This window comes from Molossus molossus, unplaced genomic scaffold (assembly GCF_014108415.1).
Source record: "Molossus molossus isolate mMolMol1 unplaced genomic scaffold, mMolMol1.p scaffold_m16_p_20, whole genome shotgun sequence".
In the NCBI taxonomy this organism is placed as follows: domain Eukaryota; kingdom Metazoa; phylum Chordata; class Mammalia; order Chiroptera; family Molossidae; genus Molossus; species Molossus molossus.
In genome coordinates, this window is record NW_023425356.1 from 16,467,011 (window position 1) to 16,484,088 (window position 17,078).

At 36.9% G+C, this 17,078-nt stretch overlaps 1 protein-coding gene across 5 annotated transcripts in view; it reads left to right on the plus strand.

Moving 5' to 3' along the window:
- The window catches only part of MAN1A2 (mannosidase alpha class 1A member 2), a 167,487-nt gene that overhangs the window by 104,903 nt on the left and 45,506 nt on the right, over nucleotides 1–17,078 (plus strand). For all 5 annotated transcript variants that reach the window (XM_036272835.1, XM_036272836.1, XM_036272837.1 and 2 more), the window contains exons 9-10: nucleotides 9,896–10,011; nucleotides 12,057–12,273. In XM_036272835.1, the coding sequence (XP_036128728.1) occupies nucleotides 9,896–10,011; nucleotides 12,057–12,273 (333 nt within the window). The remainder of the gene's footprint in view (nucleotides 1–9,895; nucleotides 10,012–12,056; nucleotides 12,274–17,078) is intronic.

Here is a 17,078-nt window from a genome sequence, read left to right on the forward strand (position 1 = left end):
GCCAAATTCATTTATTAAGTCTAGTAAATTTTTGATGGTGTTTTTGGGGTTTTCTATGCCTAATATGTCATCTGTGAATAATGACGGTTTCACTTCCTCCTTTCCAATTTGGATCCTTTTTATTTTATCTTCCTGTCTGGTTGCTGTGGCTAAGACTTCCAGTACTATGTTAAATAAGAGTGGTGAAAGTGGGCATCCCTGTCTTGTTCCCGTTCTTAAGGAAAATACTTTTAGTTTCTGCCCACTGAGTATGATGTTGGCTGTAGGTCTTTCATATGTGGCCTTTATTATGTCGAGATAGGATCCCTCTATTTCCAGATTGCTGAATGTTTTTAACAGAAATAGATACTGGATTTTGTCGAATGCATCTACTGATATGATCATATGATTTTTATCTTTCATTTTGTTTATGTGGTGTATCACATTTATTGATTTGTGAATATTGTACCAGTCTTGCATCCTGGGATGAATCCCACTTGGTCATGGTGAATAATTTTTTGATGTATTACTGGATTCGATTTGCTAGTATTTTGTTCAGGATTTTGGCATCTATGTTCATCAGGGATATTGGCCTGTACTTTTCTTTCTTTGTAGTGTCTTTTACTGGTTTTGGAATTAGAATTATGCTGGCCTCATAAAACGAGTTTGGAAGTCCTCCTTCTTCTTGAATTTTTTGAAATAGTTTGAGGAGAATGGGTGTTAGTTCTCCTTTGAATGTTTGGTAAAATTCCCCCATGAAGCCATCCGGGCCTGGGGTTTTGTTTGCTGGGAGAGTCTTGATTACATCTTCAATTTCTTTTATTGTTATTGATCTGTTCATGTTTTCTATCTCTTCCCGGTTCAGTTTTGGAATACTATGTGTTTCTACAAATTTGTCCATTTCGCTTAGATTGTCGAATTTGTTACCATATAATTGTTCATAATTTTGTTAACAATCCTTTGTATTTTTGTGGTGTCAGTTATTATTTCTCCTCTTTCTGATTTTGTGTATTTGGGTTCTCTTTGTTTCTTGGTGAGTCAAGCTAAGCTAAGGGTCCATCAATCTTGTTTATCTTTTCAAAGAACCAGCTCTTTGTTTCATTGATACTTTGAATTGTTGTTTTGCTTTGCATGTCATTTATTTCTGCTCTGATCTCTACTATTTCCTTCCTTCTACTTGCTCTGGGGTTTCCTTTTCGTTTGTAATTCTTTAAGTTGTGAGGTTAGATAGTCTATTAGAAATTTTTCTTGTTTCTTGAGGTAGGCCTGTAGTGCTATGAACTTCCCTCTCAGAACTGCTTTCACTGCATCCCATAGATTTTGTGTTGTTGTGTGTTCATTTTCATTGGTTTCCAGAAAGTTTTTAATTTCTTCCTTGATCTCTGTGGTAACCCATTCATTATTTAATAACATGCTATTTAGCCTCCATGTTTTCAAATGTCTTTGCATGTTCTTGTTGCAATTGATTTCTAGTTTCATGCCATTTTGATGAGAAGATGCTTGATATGATTTCAATCTTCTTGAACTTGTAGAGACTTAGTTTATGCCCTAACATGTGGTCTATCTTTGAAAATGTCCCATGTGCACTTGAGAAGAATGTGAATTCTGCAGTTTTGGGGTGTAATTCTCTGTAGAAATCTGTGAAATCCATTTGATCTAGTGCTTCATTTAGAGTCTGTGTTTTCTTGTTAATTTTTTGTCTGGAAGAGATCTATCCAGTGATGTCAGCGGGGTATTTAAGTCCCCTGCTATGATTGTATTGCTGTTGAATTCTCCTTTGAAGTCCTCCAAAAGATTTTTTAATATATGTTTTTGCTCCTATATTGGGTGCATATATTTTTACCAAGGTTATATCTTCCTATTGGATAGATCCTTTTAATATTATGTAGTGGCCTTCATTGTCTCTAGTTATGGCCTTCGTTTTGAAATCTACTTTATCAGATATGATTATTGCTACCCCAGCTTTTTTTTTTTTTTGCTTCCCGTTTGCTTGAAAGATTTTTTTCCATCCCTTTACTTTCAACCTATATGAGTCTTTTGTTTTGAGGTGGGTCTCTTGTAAACAGCATATATGTGAGTCATGCTTTCTTATCCAATCAGCTAGCTACTCTTTGTCTTTCTATCGGAGCATTCAAACCATTCACATTTAAGGTGATAATTGATATGTACTTATTTATTGCCATTTTTGTTTAGTGTGGTTCTATTTTTCTTCCTATTTCTTCTACTAATTATAGCAATTCTTTTGACATATCTTGTAACTTTGATTTGATGTTAATATATTCCCTTAGCCTTTTTTTGTTTGGAAAGCTCTTTATTTGACCTTCCATTTTGAATGATAGCCTTGTTGGATAGAGTAGTCTTGGATTGAGATCCTTTTCATGACCTTGATTACTTCATGCCACTCCCTTCTGGCCTTTAGTGTTTCTGTTGAGAAGTCAGCTGAGAGCCTTATGGGGTTTCCTTTGTAGGTAATCTGTTGCTTATCTCTTGCTGCCTTTAGGATTTAATTTTTGGTGTTTTAATTACTATGTGTTTTGGTGTGGGCCTGTTTGGGTTCTTCTTACTTGGGGCTGTCTGTGCTTCTTGAACTTCAATACCTTCTTCCTTCACCAGGTTTGGCAAGTTTTCTGTCACCATTTCTTCAAATATATTCTCTAACCCTTGCCTATTTTCTTCCTCGTTTGGGACTCCTATGATGCGAATGTTATTACGTTTCCTGTTGTCCCTCAGTTCTCTTAAGGTGTCTTCCTGTTTTTTAATTGTTTTTTTTCTTTTGGTTTTTGATTGGTTGATTTTTTTTTTCTTCCCTGTCTTCTAGTTCACTGATCCAGTCCTCAGCTTCCTCTACTCTGCTGGTTAGTCCTTCCAATGTGTTCTTAATTTCTGCTATGTCATTCTTCATTTCCACTTGGTGGTTATTCATTTCCAGTTGGTTGATTTTCATTGTTTCTATATCTTTACTCATGCTGTTGAGCTTTCTCATAATCATTACTCTGAACTCTACCTGTGATAATTTGCTTAATTCCATTTCATTTTTCTCTTCTTCTGTAGAATTCTTTTGTTTTTTTCATTTGGGATTTGTTTCTTAGTTTCACCTTTTCGGCTGTCTCACTGGGTTTTGGAGCCTACCGAGTTTTCCCTGTGGGTGTTGGTGTTCCACTGATTGTGACTTCCTCTACCTCTACTGGTTTGGATAAGTATGCAAGGGACCACGTTAAACACCACTGTCTAGTCTTACTCTCCTTGGTAGAGTCCTAGGCCAAGGAAAGATTCATTTATTCTATAGCTTTTGCCTGCAGGCTGACTATTAGTCTCAGTTATTTAATGAGCCTCAGGTTGTAGCCCTCAGCTGAATTAAAAAAAATCCCTCAGATGGACAGGGTCAGAGGATTTCCAGCAGGTGGGGCAATTGCTTTCCCCTGAGTTAACGTTGCTCTGATAAGAAAGTGGTTTCTGCAATGTGGGTTATTGGCTCAGCTCAAGGTTTCATGGAGGCCTCTGCCTTCACAGTTCAGTTCTCAGAGCCAGGATCCCCAAAACTGAGCCAAGTCCAAAGCTCAAAGCTTTCAGAGGCTTTTCTCTGCCTAGTGGCTTGCAGGTAGCCTCTGGCTATGAATGTCAGGTTGCACCTCTCCTGTAGGTGATATTAAATTCCTAAGGGAGGGGCAGTTGCTTCTCCCCCAGGCTGCAGCAGTTCAGGAGAGGGGCTCATTCAGGGAAATGGCTACTGCTCTGTGGGGGGAGTGACTCAGCCTAGAGCTTCTGATGGCTCTCTCCCCAGTGCCATGAATTCCCAGCTTTCCTCTCTCAGTTACAGTCCAGTCTGCCCTCCCTCTGTTGGAGACCAAGGTGAGTGGCTGTAGCTGTAATTTAGTGCACTGGCCCTTCAGGGAATTGCCAGTGTTTTCTGTGCCACTCTGCCACACAGAACCTCTGCTCTGGTGATTTTCTCAGCCAGCTGTTATTTGAGTGCCTTTCCCTGTTCTGCCACTCTGTGCTGGGGAGATAGCTTGCTGTTTTAATGCTCAGCTTTTCAGAGGGAACTGTTTACAGCTAAGATAGCCATCAGCTGCTGCCCATGAGCATCCAGCCAGTCCTCTCGCCTGTCCACAGCTCCTATCCATCTTGATTTGGGGTCCTGTTTACGTCCCTGGTTATAAGAGTTTTCTCCAGCTGCTCTTCAGTTGGTTTTTCCCAATGTCTTATCTTTATTTTGGTTGTAATTCCAGTTTGGTCCTGAGAGATGATCTGTGTAACTTCCATTCACTTGCTGCCATCTTTTTCAACCCAAAACTGTATTTCTTAAATAATAAGAAAGTTGAAATTACTACTTGATCCATGGACGGCAGAATGGATGTTGTGTTAGCAATCTTGAAAACACCATTAATTTTGTAGTATGTCTCCATTAGAGCTTTTGGGTGACCAGGTGCATTGTCAGTGAGCAGTAATATTTAGAAAGGAATTGTTTTTCCTAAGCAGTACTCAACAGTGGGCTTAAAATATTTAGTAATCTGTGTTTTAGCAGATGTGCTGTCATCCAGGCTTTGTTCTGTTTATAGAACACAGACAGTAGATTTAGCATAATTTTTAAGGGCCTAGGATTTTCAGAATGGCAATTGAGCATTGTCTTGAACATAAAGTCACCAGCTGCATTAGCCCCTGGCCAGAGAGTCAGTCTGTCCTTGAAAACTTTGAAGTCAGGCATTGATTTCTCCTCTATAGGTATGAAAGTCCTAGATGGTATCTTCTTCCAATAGAAGGCTGTTTCGTCTACATTGGAAATGTGTTGTTTAGTATAATCTCCTTCACTAATTCTCTTAACTAGATCTTCTGGAGGATCGTGTAGCAGTCTCTACATCAGCACTTGCTGTTTCACCTGGCATTTTCATTTTATGGATATAGTTTCTTTTATTTTTTTTATTTGTTATTTTTTAAAGTCTTCACATGAGGATAATTTTTTCCATTTTTATGTTCAGATAGCGTGGGAGGGAGAGAGAGAGAGAAAAAAAAATCAACATGAAAGAGATACATTGATTGGTTGCCTCCCGCACGACCCCACTGAAGGCTGGGGACCGAACTGCAACAGGGGTACATGCCCTTGACCAAAATCGAACTTGTGACTCTTTGGTCCATGGGCTGAAGCTCTACCACTGAGCCAAACCAGTCAGGGCTGGATATGGTTTCTTTGAAACCTCATGAACCAACCTCTTGCTAGCTTCAAATTTTTCTTCTGCAGCCTCCTCAGTGCTCAGTCTTCATAGCATTGAAGAGAATTAGGACCTTGCTCTGGATTAGACTTTGGCTTAAGGGAATGTTGTGGCTGGTTGACTCTTCTATCCAGACCACTAAAACTTTTTCCATATCAGCGATAAGACTGTTTCACTTTCTTTTTTGTTTTTGTTTTTTGATTTGTTTTTAATCCTCACCTGAGGACATTTTTCCATTTTTGTTCAGATAGAGCAGGAGGGAGAGAGAGGAAGAGAGGGAGAAAAACATCGATGTGAAAGGGACCCATCGAGTAGCTGCTACCCGCACGACCCAACCAGGGCCAGGGACAAACTGCAATCGAGGTACATGCCCCTAGCGGGAACCGAACCTGGGTCTCTGGACTGCAGGCCTACGCTCTAACCGCTGATCCAAACTGTCCAGGGCCTGTTTCACTTTCTTATTATTCGTGTGTTTACTGGAGTAGCACTTTTAATTTCTTTCAGTAACTTATCTTTTACATTCACAACTTGGCTAACTTGTACAAGAGGTTTAGCTTTAGGCCTACCTTGACTTTTTTGTTTGTTTTGTTAATCCTCACCCGAGGATATTTTCCCACTGATTTTTAGATAGAGTGGAAGGTGGGGGAGGGGGGGAGAGAAACATCGATGTGAAGAGAGACCCATCTATTGGTTGCCTCCCACATGACCCTGACCAAGTATCCCAGGAACGTGCCCTTGGCAGGGAATCAAACCTGAGACCCTTTGGTCCATGGGCTAACTCTATAACTGCTGACCCAAAACGGCCAGGGCTACCTTGACTTTTGACATGCCTTCCTTACTAAGTTTAATAATTTCTAGCTTTTGATGTCAGGTGAGAGACATGTGGCTCTTCCTTTCACTTGAACACTGAGATGTCGTTATAGGATTATTAATTGATTTCATTATTAATTTCATGATTAATTATTTTATTATAATCTCAGGGAACAGAGAGGCCTGAGGAGATGGAGAAAGGTGGAACAGCCGGTCACTAGATCAGTCAGAACACACAGCATTTATAGATTAAGTTTGCTGTTTTATATGGGCACAGTTCATGGTGCCCAAAAACAATTATGATACTAACATCAAAGATCACCAATCATAGATCATTCTGACAAGTGTAATAATCATGAAACCCTTTGAAATATTGTGAGAATTACCAAAATGTGACATAGAGACACGAAGTGAGCAGGTGGTGTTGGTAAAATGGCCCCGATAGACTTACTTGACACAAAGTTACCAGAAACCTTCAATTTGTAAATAACACAATAGTTGTGAAACACAATAAATCAAGTGCAACAAAATGAGGTATATATTTCATTACTTCTTTTTCTTGGTGTTTAAACTTTACGTGTATAGGGCATTTGTTTCTTGTTATTTTTTAGGTACCTTAAACTCAACACATACAAAATTAAGCTTATTATCTCTTTTAAATTTTACTCTTCCTCATGATTTCTTATTTCACCCACACTACATAGTTAAGCCTGTACTAGAAACGTGACAGTCTGACCAGATTACCATCCTATTGTTTTTATTTTCTTAGTAACTCTAAAATCTGTTCCTTCATTTCTCTTTCTCTTCGGTTAATTTAGGCCTTCAGTTCTTGTACACGGTTTTGTATCACCCCTTACTGGTTCATCCTCCACAATGCCCTTTTCATAATGTAATCATCTTACCCCACATTAAAATTTATTTGATTTGTTGGGACTTAGAAATGACTATTAAACTGTAGAGCATCATTTAGTTTGGTTATGTGGTGTAAGCTAAAGCCAGAATGTAGGGGATTAAGGACAAGTTGATGATGAGGAAGCAGCAGCTGTAAGTTCAAACCTTTTCAAGAGAGAGGAGAGGAATGGAATTGGGTAGTTTTACAAAATACATTTTTATTACGTTCACCTGAGTAGTCTGAATTATTTGATCTGGACATTGAGCTATGAGATGGTTAAAAAGCTGTAGGCGCAAAGATGTGTTTATAGAAGATTATAAAACTCCAAAAGGAAAAGCTCAGTATCAAGATTTTTGTGCATTTTTCTGATAATCCTTATTATTGATGTAGTATACATTTTTGTTTTTGTTTTTTAAACTGTCTTTTCAATGGCTATTTCATGTAAACAATTTAATATATTATACTTTTGGACCTCTTAGTATTGGGGGGATTAGGAAAATGTTCAAATGTATATGTGGAAATTATATTAAAACTTAAAATAATGAGTACTTCAGGTATTCAATGCATTCATTCTGCAAACATATTTTGTTGAACTTTTAAGCATTAGGTATTATGTTAGGTATTACTACTTATCTCATGATTCTTTTTTTCCTAAATTGAAAAAGAATAAGAGTCTATGAAAAGGGATTTATATATATATTTAAAGTGGTCCAATATATTTTTAAAAAGAAGAAGAAAGAAAGAAAAAGTACCTTAAAGACAAGTTATTATAATTGGGAAATGCTCTTTTGCTTGAAAATGGGAATTCAGCCATTAATTTAATAATTGCTTATTAGGCACATGTTGCTGTAAGAATTGTTCTAGGTACTGTAGGGTATATAAAGAAGCTTAATATGTCTGTTTCAAGTTGCTCATAATTTAGCAGAGTCTAATTTCCTTTCAGGTAATTCAAACTTCTCAGTATATTGAACAAGACTGTTTTCAGATTGATCATCTCTTTTTTTCTAATTGTTTTTCAAATAGGTGTGTTAAAAACGTCTATATTTGCCAATTTTTTAATGTAATTTTTATTTTGGGTGATATATATCTTTACTTTTTCTCTTAGTACACTTTTAAATATGTTTTTCATTGATTTTTTTTAGAGAGCGAGGAAGAGAGAGATAGAAACATTGATGTAAGAGAGAAACATCACTCGGCTGCCTCCTGCTTGCCCCCTACTGGGGATCGAGCCCACAACCCAGGTGTGTGCCCTTACCAAGAATTGAACCGGGACCTCTCAGTCCATGAGACAACACTCAGTCTACTGAGCCACACTGGCCAGGCTCTTAGTACACTTTTAAAATATACTTTAAAATTCTTTTCAGAAGGTTGCACCATTATTTGCTTTTTTGATGTAGTGAATTCTCCTATTTTGTATAGTTGAATTTGTTACCAATTCTTTCATGACTGATTTCACTCATGTGTATTGGAATTTTATTTGGAAGCTCATCTTGAGTCAGAGCTTCATATATGTATGTTTTTCTTTCCACTCTCCTCACGTGTTGCTCCATTCCTGGAAGTTTTGTTGCTACTTTCACTGGCTCATCAGTTCAGAACTTGGTCTTTTGTATACTGGAAAGTCAGTTCTCCTGAGAATATTACACATCTCGTTCCCAAATGTGGTGCAATATATCCCAGTCTGAATTGTGCAGCTATTTCTGCTTTTCCCTGGTAGTCTAGGAAATTAATTTCCTACCCAGAGTCCCCACCATAAGTAAGGGCTTTGAACCCTCATATTGTGGAAAAAGTAAATTTCTAGGTGTTTTTATTTATCTCACTTTCAAGAAGTAGAAACTTCTGCTTTTAACACTATAAGTTTCTTTGTATTTCTTGCCTACTATAATTTTTATTAAGTGTGACTATGCCTTTTAAATAATTATTGGATCCTTTATTTTTGGTATGTGTTTCAGGGATGGGATGGGATTTTGCATGAAGTTTAAAGATGATCTTGAGCCTTGGCTGGTTTGGCTCAGAGGTTAGAGCATTGGCCTGCGGACCTAAGGGTCATGGGTTTGATTTCTGGTCAAGGACATCTACCTGGTTTGCAGGTTTGATCACTGGCCCCAGTCAGGGTTGTGCAGGAAGAAGTCAATCAGTGTGTCTCTCTCACGTAGATGTTTCTCTCTCTCGCTTGCTCTTCCTCCTTCCCTCCCTTCTACTCTATCTGAAAATCAATGGAAAAATATCCAGAAAGAAGTCAACACAAGAAAGGTTTATTAGGACTTGTGCTTCATGGTAGAAGCTTGAACTGTAACTTTACCACTGTGGCCAACTATCATTCTTGAGACTGCAGTGAAATAAAAATACAGAAATGAGTAAACCCTTAAATAGTAAAGGAATAAACCCATAATAGTAGAGATTTGGAGCCAAGTGGGAGATCACAAGGGACAAGATATTTCAACAAACTTGTAGAGCACATTGTGGCTGGGAGTGGGTGAATAGATCTGAGAATGGCATGCCCTAGAATATACTACAAATTACTGCCTTTAACACTATAAGTTTAGGGAACTTACAGTATTGGGGAAGGAAGAAGGCATTCAAGTTCAAGAAGCACAGAGAGCCCCAAGTAAAAAGAACCCAGACAAGCCCACACCAAGACACATAGTAATTAAAATGCCCAAAATTAAAGACAGAGAGAATCCTAAAGGCAGCAAGAGATAAGCAACAGGTTAGCTACAAAGGAAACCCCCTAAGGCTCTCAGCTGACTTCTCAACAGAAACACTACAGGCCAGAAGGGAGTGGCATGAAGTAATCAAAGTCAAGAAAAACAAGGATCTCAATCCAAGACTACCTATGTAGAGGAAAGTGATTATGGTATGCTCTTACTGGACTCATTTTGAAGTATGTTGGAAATAGAGCTATCAACATAATTTTTAAATAGTCATTATAATTGAAAAACATTATTTAATTGTCTTCTATCTTCTCTTTTCTCCACCTCCATCCTTCTCCTTTTCTCTTTTGTTACAGATCATACATCAGTTGGTGGGCTGGGAGACAGTTTTTATGAATACTTACTGAAAGCATGGTTGATGTCAGATAAAACAGACCATGAGGCAAGAAAAATGTATGATGATGCTATTGAGGTAATTATGGTCACAGCACTTACCTATTTAACAAATCAAATATATAGTATATTTGATAGTGATAGGAAACATCTTAAATGCATTTTATTATATGCATTCATTGTAGAATGTATTAGTATTTTAATATAAAAATCTCATTAAGTTTTTATTGTGGCATTTTAAAGAAATTTAAAGAATTTAGTGTAACATTTATGTATGAAAATTTATTTTAATTTTTTAGTTATTGTCTACAGAGACTGGGAAATCTGACTTTACATGCATTTTTGTTAACTTTTCTTCTTTCAAATTACCCATTGGACCTGTATAATGACAGCTTGTGGCTAAATGATAAGGACAAAACATGTATATAGTACTTTCCCTGTGCCAGGCACTGTTCTAACCCCTTTTACTTATGTGAAAAAATTTAATCTTTACTAACACTTTACACATGAGGAGCCTAAGGCATTGAGAGTTTAAATAACTTTATGAAGGTTGCATAGCTAGTAAGTGATGGAGCCTGGATTAAACAATCTGGCTCCAGAGCCTATGCTCTTGACTTCTGCACTACATTTATATAACCTCATACCACAATGTTGTAACAGTTTAAAATTGGAACAAGTTTCATTCTTGGAAACACTTATATGTGATATTTCCAAGCAAAAACTATGAAATAAATAAGTGTGTGAACCACTTAGTAAGTTATTTGCTTTTTGTTCTATTATAAACATATCCTTTTAACGATTTTAATCACTTTTTGAAAGCCATATATTTTGTATATACTACAAAGTATATACAATTCTGACTGTAGTCATTGATCAGTATTTAGAGATGTAGTTACTGAGCTTGTTAGAGAACAACCCACAGTAAAAATGTCGATTAATTCTAGTTCCCTTTTATTGTCAGAAAAGTATAGTCTCTAATCATATAATGATTTCCACCAAAGAGAACTGACTTAATGCAGTTTCTTAAATTTTTCCATAAAACTATCTCTAGAAGTAGAGAATACCTAGACTCAATGAAGTGTGAGGATATAGTTCAAAGTAACAAAGCTGTTAAAAGTCTCACTTTTACAATTAAATGTAATTGTGGGACTCTGTTTTATATTCCAGCTTAATATAAAATATTTCCCTTGCCATCCCCATGTCTTTTGATTAAAACTGACACTCCAGGAGGATGGACTCTTTGTCATGTGGCCTCCTTTTTTTTAATCCTCACCCGAGGACACTTTTTTTTTTTTCTTCAGATTTATCTTCAGATAGAGCAGGAGGGAAAGGGGGGAAGAGAGAGAGAGAGAGAGAGAGAGAGAGAGAGAGAGAGAGAGACACATCTGCTTGCCACCCACAGGACCCCAACTGGGGCCGGGGACAAACTGCAACTGAGGTGTGTGCCGTTAGCAGGAACTGAACCCAGGACACTCTGGTCCGTGGGCCAATGCTCTAACCGCTGAGCCAAACTGGCCAGGGCACGTTGCCTCTCTTAAACATGGCACAGCACACAAAACAAATGCTTCAGTTGGCGAAGTAAGGGACTAAGGAGTTCAGTTTGAACATCCAACTAGTTTCATAAGCTTTATAACGTGCAAAGTGTCTTACCTAATGGTTCCTTTTTAAAGTACTTTGAGAAGAGGTATAGTTAAACAAAAATGGAGAAGCCAATTTAACTAATTATCAAAATAATATTTTTCTAATTAGCTTAGGTATTCTTTTGATTCAGTTTTTGTTCTCTGAAATAGAAAATAAATAGGCAGAGCCTTTGGGTTCTAATTTGTCATCATGATGTCATTTGACTGATTATTATGAGTTTCATTTTGCTTAAGAAGAGAAAGGTAACCTTGAAGCTAGTCTCTCCCCTTCCACCTTATTTTGTTATAGTAGTGATTGGGACGTTTGTTCAATTTAATGCAACTTATTACTTCAAAATTTACTGTAACTTAAGCCTTCCAGTTTGGGAAAGTTACTGCTTTGTGGGATATCATATTACCAAGGTTTTATGGTCAGAGAGATACAGTAAGTTTGAACACTAACATTTTGTTTCTGAAATTTTGAATATCTACTCTTTTCTTGTAGGCTATAGAAAAACATCTTATTAAAAAGTCCCGTGGAGGCCTTACGTTTATTGGAGAATGGAAGAATGGGCACCTGGAAAAGAAGATGGGGCATTTGGCCTGCTTTGCTGGAGGAATGTTTGTGCTTGGAGCAGATGGTTCCAAGGATAAAGCTGGTCATTATTTAGAGCTAGGGGCAGAAATTGCACGTACATGTCATGAGTCATATGACAGAACTGGTAAGAATATTAATAATGCTAATTACTTAGTCCAAAATAACCTACAAATTAAAAATATGTACAGGAGTTAGAAGGAAAATATATAAACATTTTTATTTCAAAATAGTTACTCTAATACAGTAAATTATTTTCTTAAGAACTTGAATTTTAATTCTGGAAATGTATTTTTGCATCACTTTCTTTTTACTATTTCTAATAAAGGTTTTGAAGTTTTAAAAATAAGAGGTAGGGCATTTGGGGATGTATGGGATAACATTACTTATTTTAGTATAGTAAGAATCCATTTAGCCATTCATTTCAGGTTCTGTGAAAACACTTACTTAAAAGGACACAAAATAAACCAATTTAGGTTACATGCCTTGCCTATCCTCTTGTGAAAATAAGAAGATAATAGTAGTTATATTGAATATATAATTGGTATTCTAGGTAACCAGTAGGTTCTCTCTTAGTCAGTTCTCCAATAATTTTTGAGTTGCTTATGCCTTTATTTATTTATTTTTTAAATTTATTTATTTTTGTTACAAATGTTTCTCCTTTTCCCCCCACTGATTCTGCCCTTCCCCTCCCTCCCCACCCTGTCCCCAGCTTTGTTGTCCATGTCCATTGTTCATGCATACATGCATATAAATTCTGTGGTTTATCTCTCCCCCACCAGATCCTCTAGCATCACTTTAGGCAAATATGTAATATTTCTGGGCTTCAGTGTCCTTACCTGGAAAATGCAATGATTTACTGTAATGACAGTAATTGGTTCTTTGGGGTGAAAAATGCATATTTTTATGTATAAAGCATCGATATACATACAGTTATAGATAGGTAAACAGTGTGTATTATTAAAATTTTATATAGAGAGAAGGCAATTAGGTTTTTTAAAAGCCTGAAAATAGGGTTGAGAAAAACTGGACTGCAGCTTTCAGGGTTATCTGTGGCTTTAAAAATGTAGTTTCTATATGAAAAAATGGATGAGTTTTCTAAAAGACTAAAAACCAGTGATTTCTATTTGTGATTTCAGAAGTTTGAATTGTTGCTTATATTAAATAACTAAGTTTCCATTTTAAGGTTAATTTTTCATCAGGTACCATGACACATATATGACTGGCATAAAATTCTGGTTCAAGACCTACAGCCAACATCATACTCAATGGGCAAAAACTAAAAGCACTTCCCTTAAGAACAGGAACAAGACAGGGATGCCCACTTTTCCCTCTCTTATTTAACATAGTACTGGAAGTCTTAGCCACAGCAATCAGACAGGAAGAAAAAATAAAAGGGATCCAAAATGGATAGGAGGAAGTGAAACTGTCATTATTTGCAGATGACATACTATATGTAGAAAACCCCAAAAACACCATCAAAAATTTACTAGACTTAATAAATGAATTTGGCAAAGTAGCAGGATACAAAATTAACATGAAGAAATTGACGTCATTCTTATACACCAATGATGAACTCACAGAAAAAGAAACTAAGAAAACAATCCCATTTACCATCACAGCTAGATAATTGAGATACCTAGGAATAAACTTAACCAAAGAAATAAAGGACCTATTCGCAGAAAACTACAGGTCATTGATAAAAGAAATAGAGGAAGATATAAAAAAGTGGAAGCACATACCTTGTTCATAGATTGGAAGAATTAACATCATTAAAATGTCCATACTACCCAAAGCAATCTATAGATTCAATGCAATCCCCATCAAAATACCAACGGCATACTTCACAGAACTAGAACAAATACTTCAAAAGTTCATATGGAACCAAAAAAGACCTCGAATACCCACAGCAATCTTGAAAAAGAAGAACAAAGTTGGAGGGATCACATGACCAGATTTCAGGTTATACTACAAAGCCACTGTAATCAAAACAGCCCGGTACTGCACAAGAAGAGGCATATAGACCAGTGGAACAGAACCCAGAACCCAGAAATGGACCCAAGGCAGTATGCTCAGTTAATTTTTTTTTTTTATCCTCACCTGAGGACATTTTTCCATTTTTTGCTCAGGTAGAGTGGGAGGGAGAGAGAGGAACAGAGAGAGAGAGAGAAACATCGATGTGAAAGGGACACATCGAGTGGCTGCCACCCGCACAACCGACCAGGGCCGGGGACAAACTGCAACCGAGGTACGCGCCCTTAGCAGGAACCGAACCCGGGTCTCTCAGGACCGCAGGCCGACGCTCTAACCGCTGAGCCAAACTGGCCAGGGCTGCTCAGTTAATATTTGACAAAGGCTGCAAGAGCATACAGTGGAGTCAAGACAGCCTCTTTAATAAATGGTGTTGGGAAAATTGGACAGCTACATGCCAAAAAATGAAACTAGACCATCAACTTACACCATACACAAGAATAAACTCAAAATGGATAAAAGACTTAAATGTGACTCATGAATCCATAAAATTCCTAGAAGAAAATGTAGGCAACAAAATTTCAGACATCATACGCAGCACAATTTTCACTGATACATCACCTAAGGCAACAGACACAAAGGAGAAAATGAACACATGGGACTACATCAAACTCAAAAGCTCCTGCACAGCAAAAGATACAATCATGAAAATGGAAAGGCAACCCACTGTATGGGAGAGCATAACTGCCAATGATACATCAGATAAGGGGTTAATTTCCAATATATATAGAGTGCTCATACAACTTAACAAATGGAAGACAAAGAACCCAATTACAAAATGGGCAGAGGAACTAAATAGACACCTCTCCAAACAGGACATACAAATGGCCAAGAGACATATGTAGAAATGCTCAACATCACTAATCATCAGAGAGATGCAAATTAAAACAACAATGAGGTATCACCTCACACCTGTCCGAATGGCCGCCATCAACAAATCATCAAACAACAAGTGTTGGCGAGGGTGTGGAGAAAAGGGGACTCTACTACACTGCTGGTGGGAATGCAGACTGGTACAGCCACTATGGAAAACAATGTGTTACCTCAAAAAATTGAAAATTGAACTACCATTTGACCCAGTAATCCCACTTCTGGGAATATACCCTAAGAAGCCTGAAACACCAATCAGAAAGAATATATGTACCCCCATGTTCGTAACAGCACTATTTACAATAGCTAAGATCTGGAAACAGCCCAAATGTCCATCAGTAGACGAATGGATAAAAACGCTGAGGTACATATACACAATGGAGTACTATGCCGCTGTAAGAAAGAAAGTTCTCTTATCCTTTGAGACGACATGGAGGGACCTGGGAAGTGTCATCCTAAGCGAAACAAGCCAAACAAGAAAGACAAGTATCATATAATCTCACTTATTTGTGGAATATAATGAACATAACAGTCTGAGGAATGGGGTAGTCCCAGAGACGTGGAAGTGGGGTACAGACTGACTATCCCCAGAAGAGGGGGTGGGGGAGAGAGATAAACCACAGAACTTATATGCATGTATGCATGAACAATGGACATGAACATCAAAGCTGGGGAGAGGGTGGGGAGGCAGGAGGAGAAGGGAATCAGTGGGGGGAAAAGAAGAAACATCTAACAAAAAATAAAATAAAATAAAATAAATTTTTAAAAATAAAAATATTTAATACTAAAAAAAAATTTTGGTTCAAAATCTGTCAAGATATTCTTATATAGTAAGGAATTTAATTTATGGTGAATTTGACTCTTCTATTTCCTCAGTAACTAAATCAAGGATTACATTTCTTAACAAAATATAACTAAGTGAAAAGGTTATTAAGCCCAGGCCAGTGTGGCTCAGTTGGTTGAGCTTCTTCCCATGCACTGAAAGTTTCGAGTTTGATTCCCAGTCAGAGCACATACCCAGCTTATGAGTTCAATCCCCAGTTGGGTTTATGTAGCAGGTTACCAATCAATGTTTCTTTTTTTCTCCCTCTCCCTTCTTCTTTCTCTAAAATCAATAAAAATATATATTTTTTAAAAGAACATTGAGCAGACCTTATTTTAGGGTAGTTTAAGTGTTGGTATACAATACATGTAAAATCAATGATCCGAGATGCAAATAGAAGCTAAATTATATTATCATGTTGATGATATAATAGAGTATCAAATATATTTAAAATAGAGCTCAGGTTAGTAAGACATTGAGGACCAGAATGGAGATTAAGTGTTTGTGTTAGGACCCATAATAAGGCTTGTTGTTATGCAGATTTTGACCACAAATCAATTAATAGACGTAAAATAGTAAGATTTCATAATACAGCACACATATTAAAAATACGAAATGCCATAGTTATTATAATTAATCATTTACTCCATTAAACATGGAGCACCTATTATATGCCAAGCATTATGCTGGATGCTTATAGGTTAAAGTATGAACAAGATGTATTTCCTGCCTTTGAGAAGTTCATAGAATACCGGAGTTATAAATGTATTCTCTATATTGTATTTCTGATTTTCACATTTCATAATGACATTGCTGATGTTGATATGAAACACTGTGATTATGGAAAGAACATATGAACTAGGATTTAAATTCACTTGTTCTGTTTATTATCTGTTAGCCTTAGGTAAATCACTTGACCTTCTTAAGCATCAGTTGCTCCAGCTGCAAAAATTGGGATAATAGTATCTACTCTGTCTTCTTTATAATGTTATTGTGAATATCAATGAAATTTTTTAAAGATGCAGTTTATGGTGCTGTCGTACTTGTTCAGATTGTCATCCTCACATTGCAAGTCAGTGAACCTATGATCCTCTTTGCCATGGTGTCCTACAAAAGATTACTGTTTGATTTGTGTCATATATTTTCAAGTCTTACACTGCTTTTTACTTACCTTTAATCTCAACTTAGATGCTTTAATTAAAAAGTAC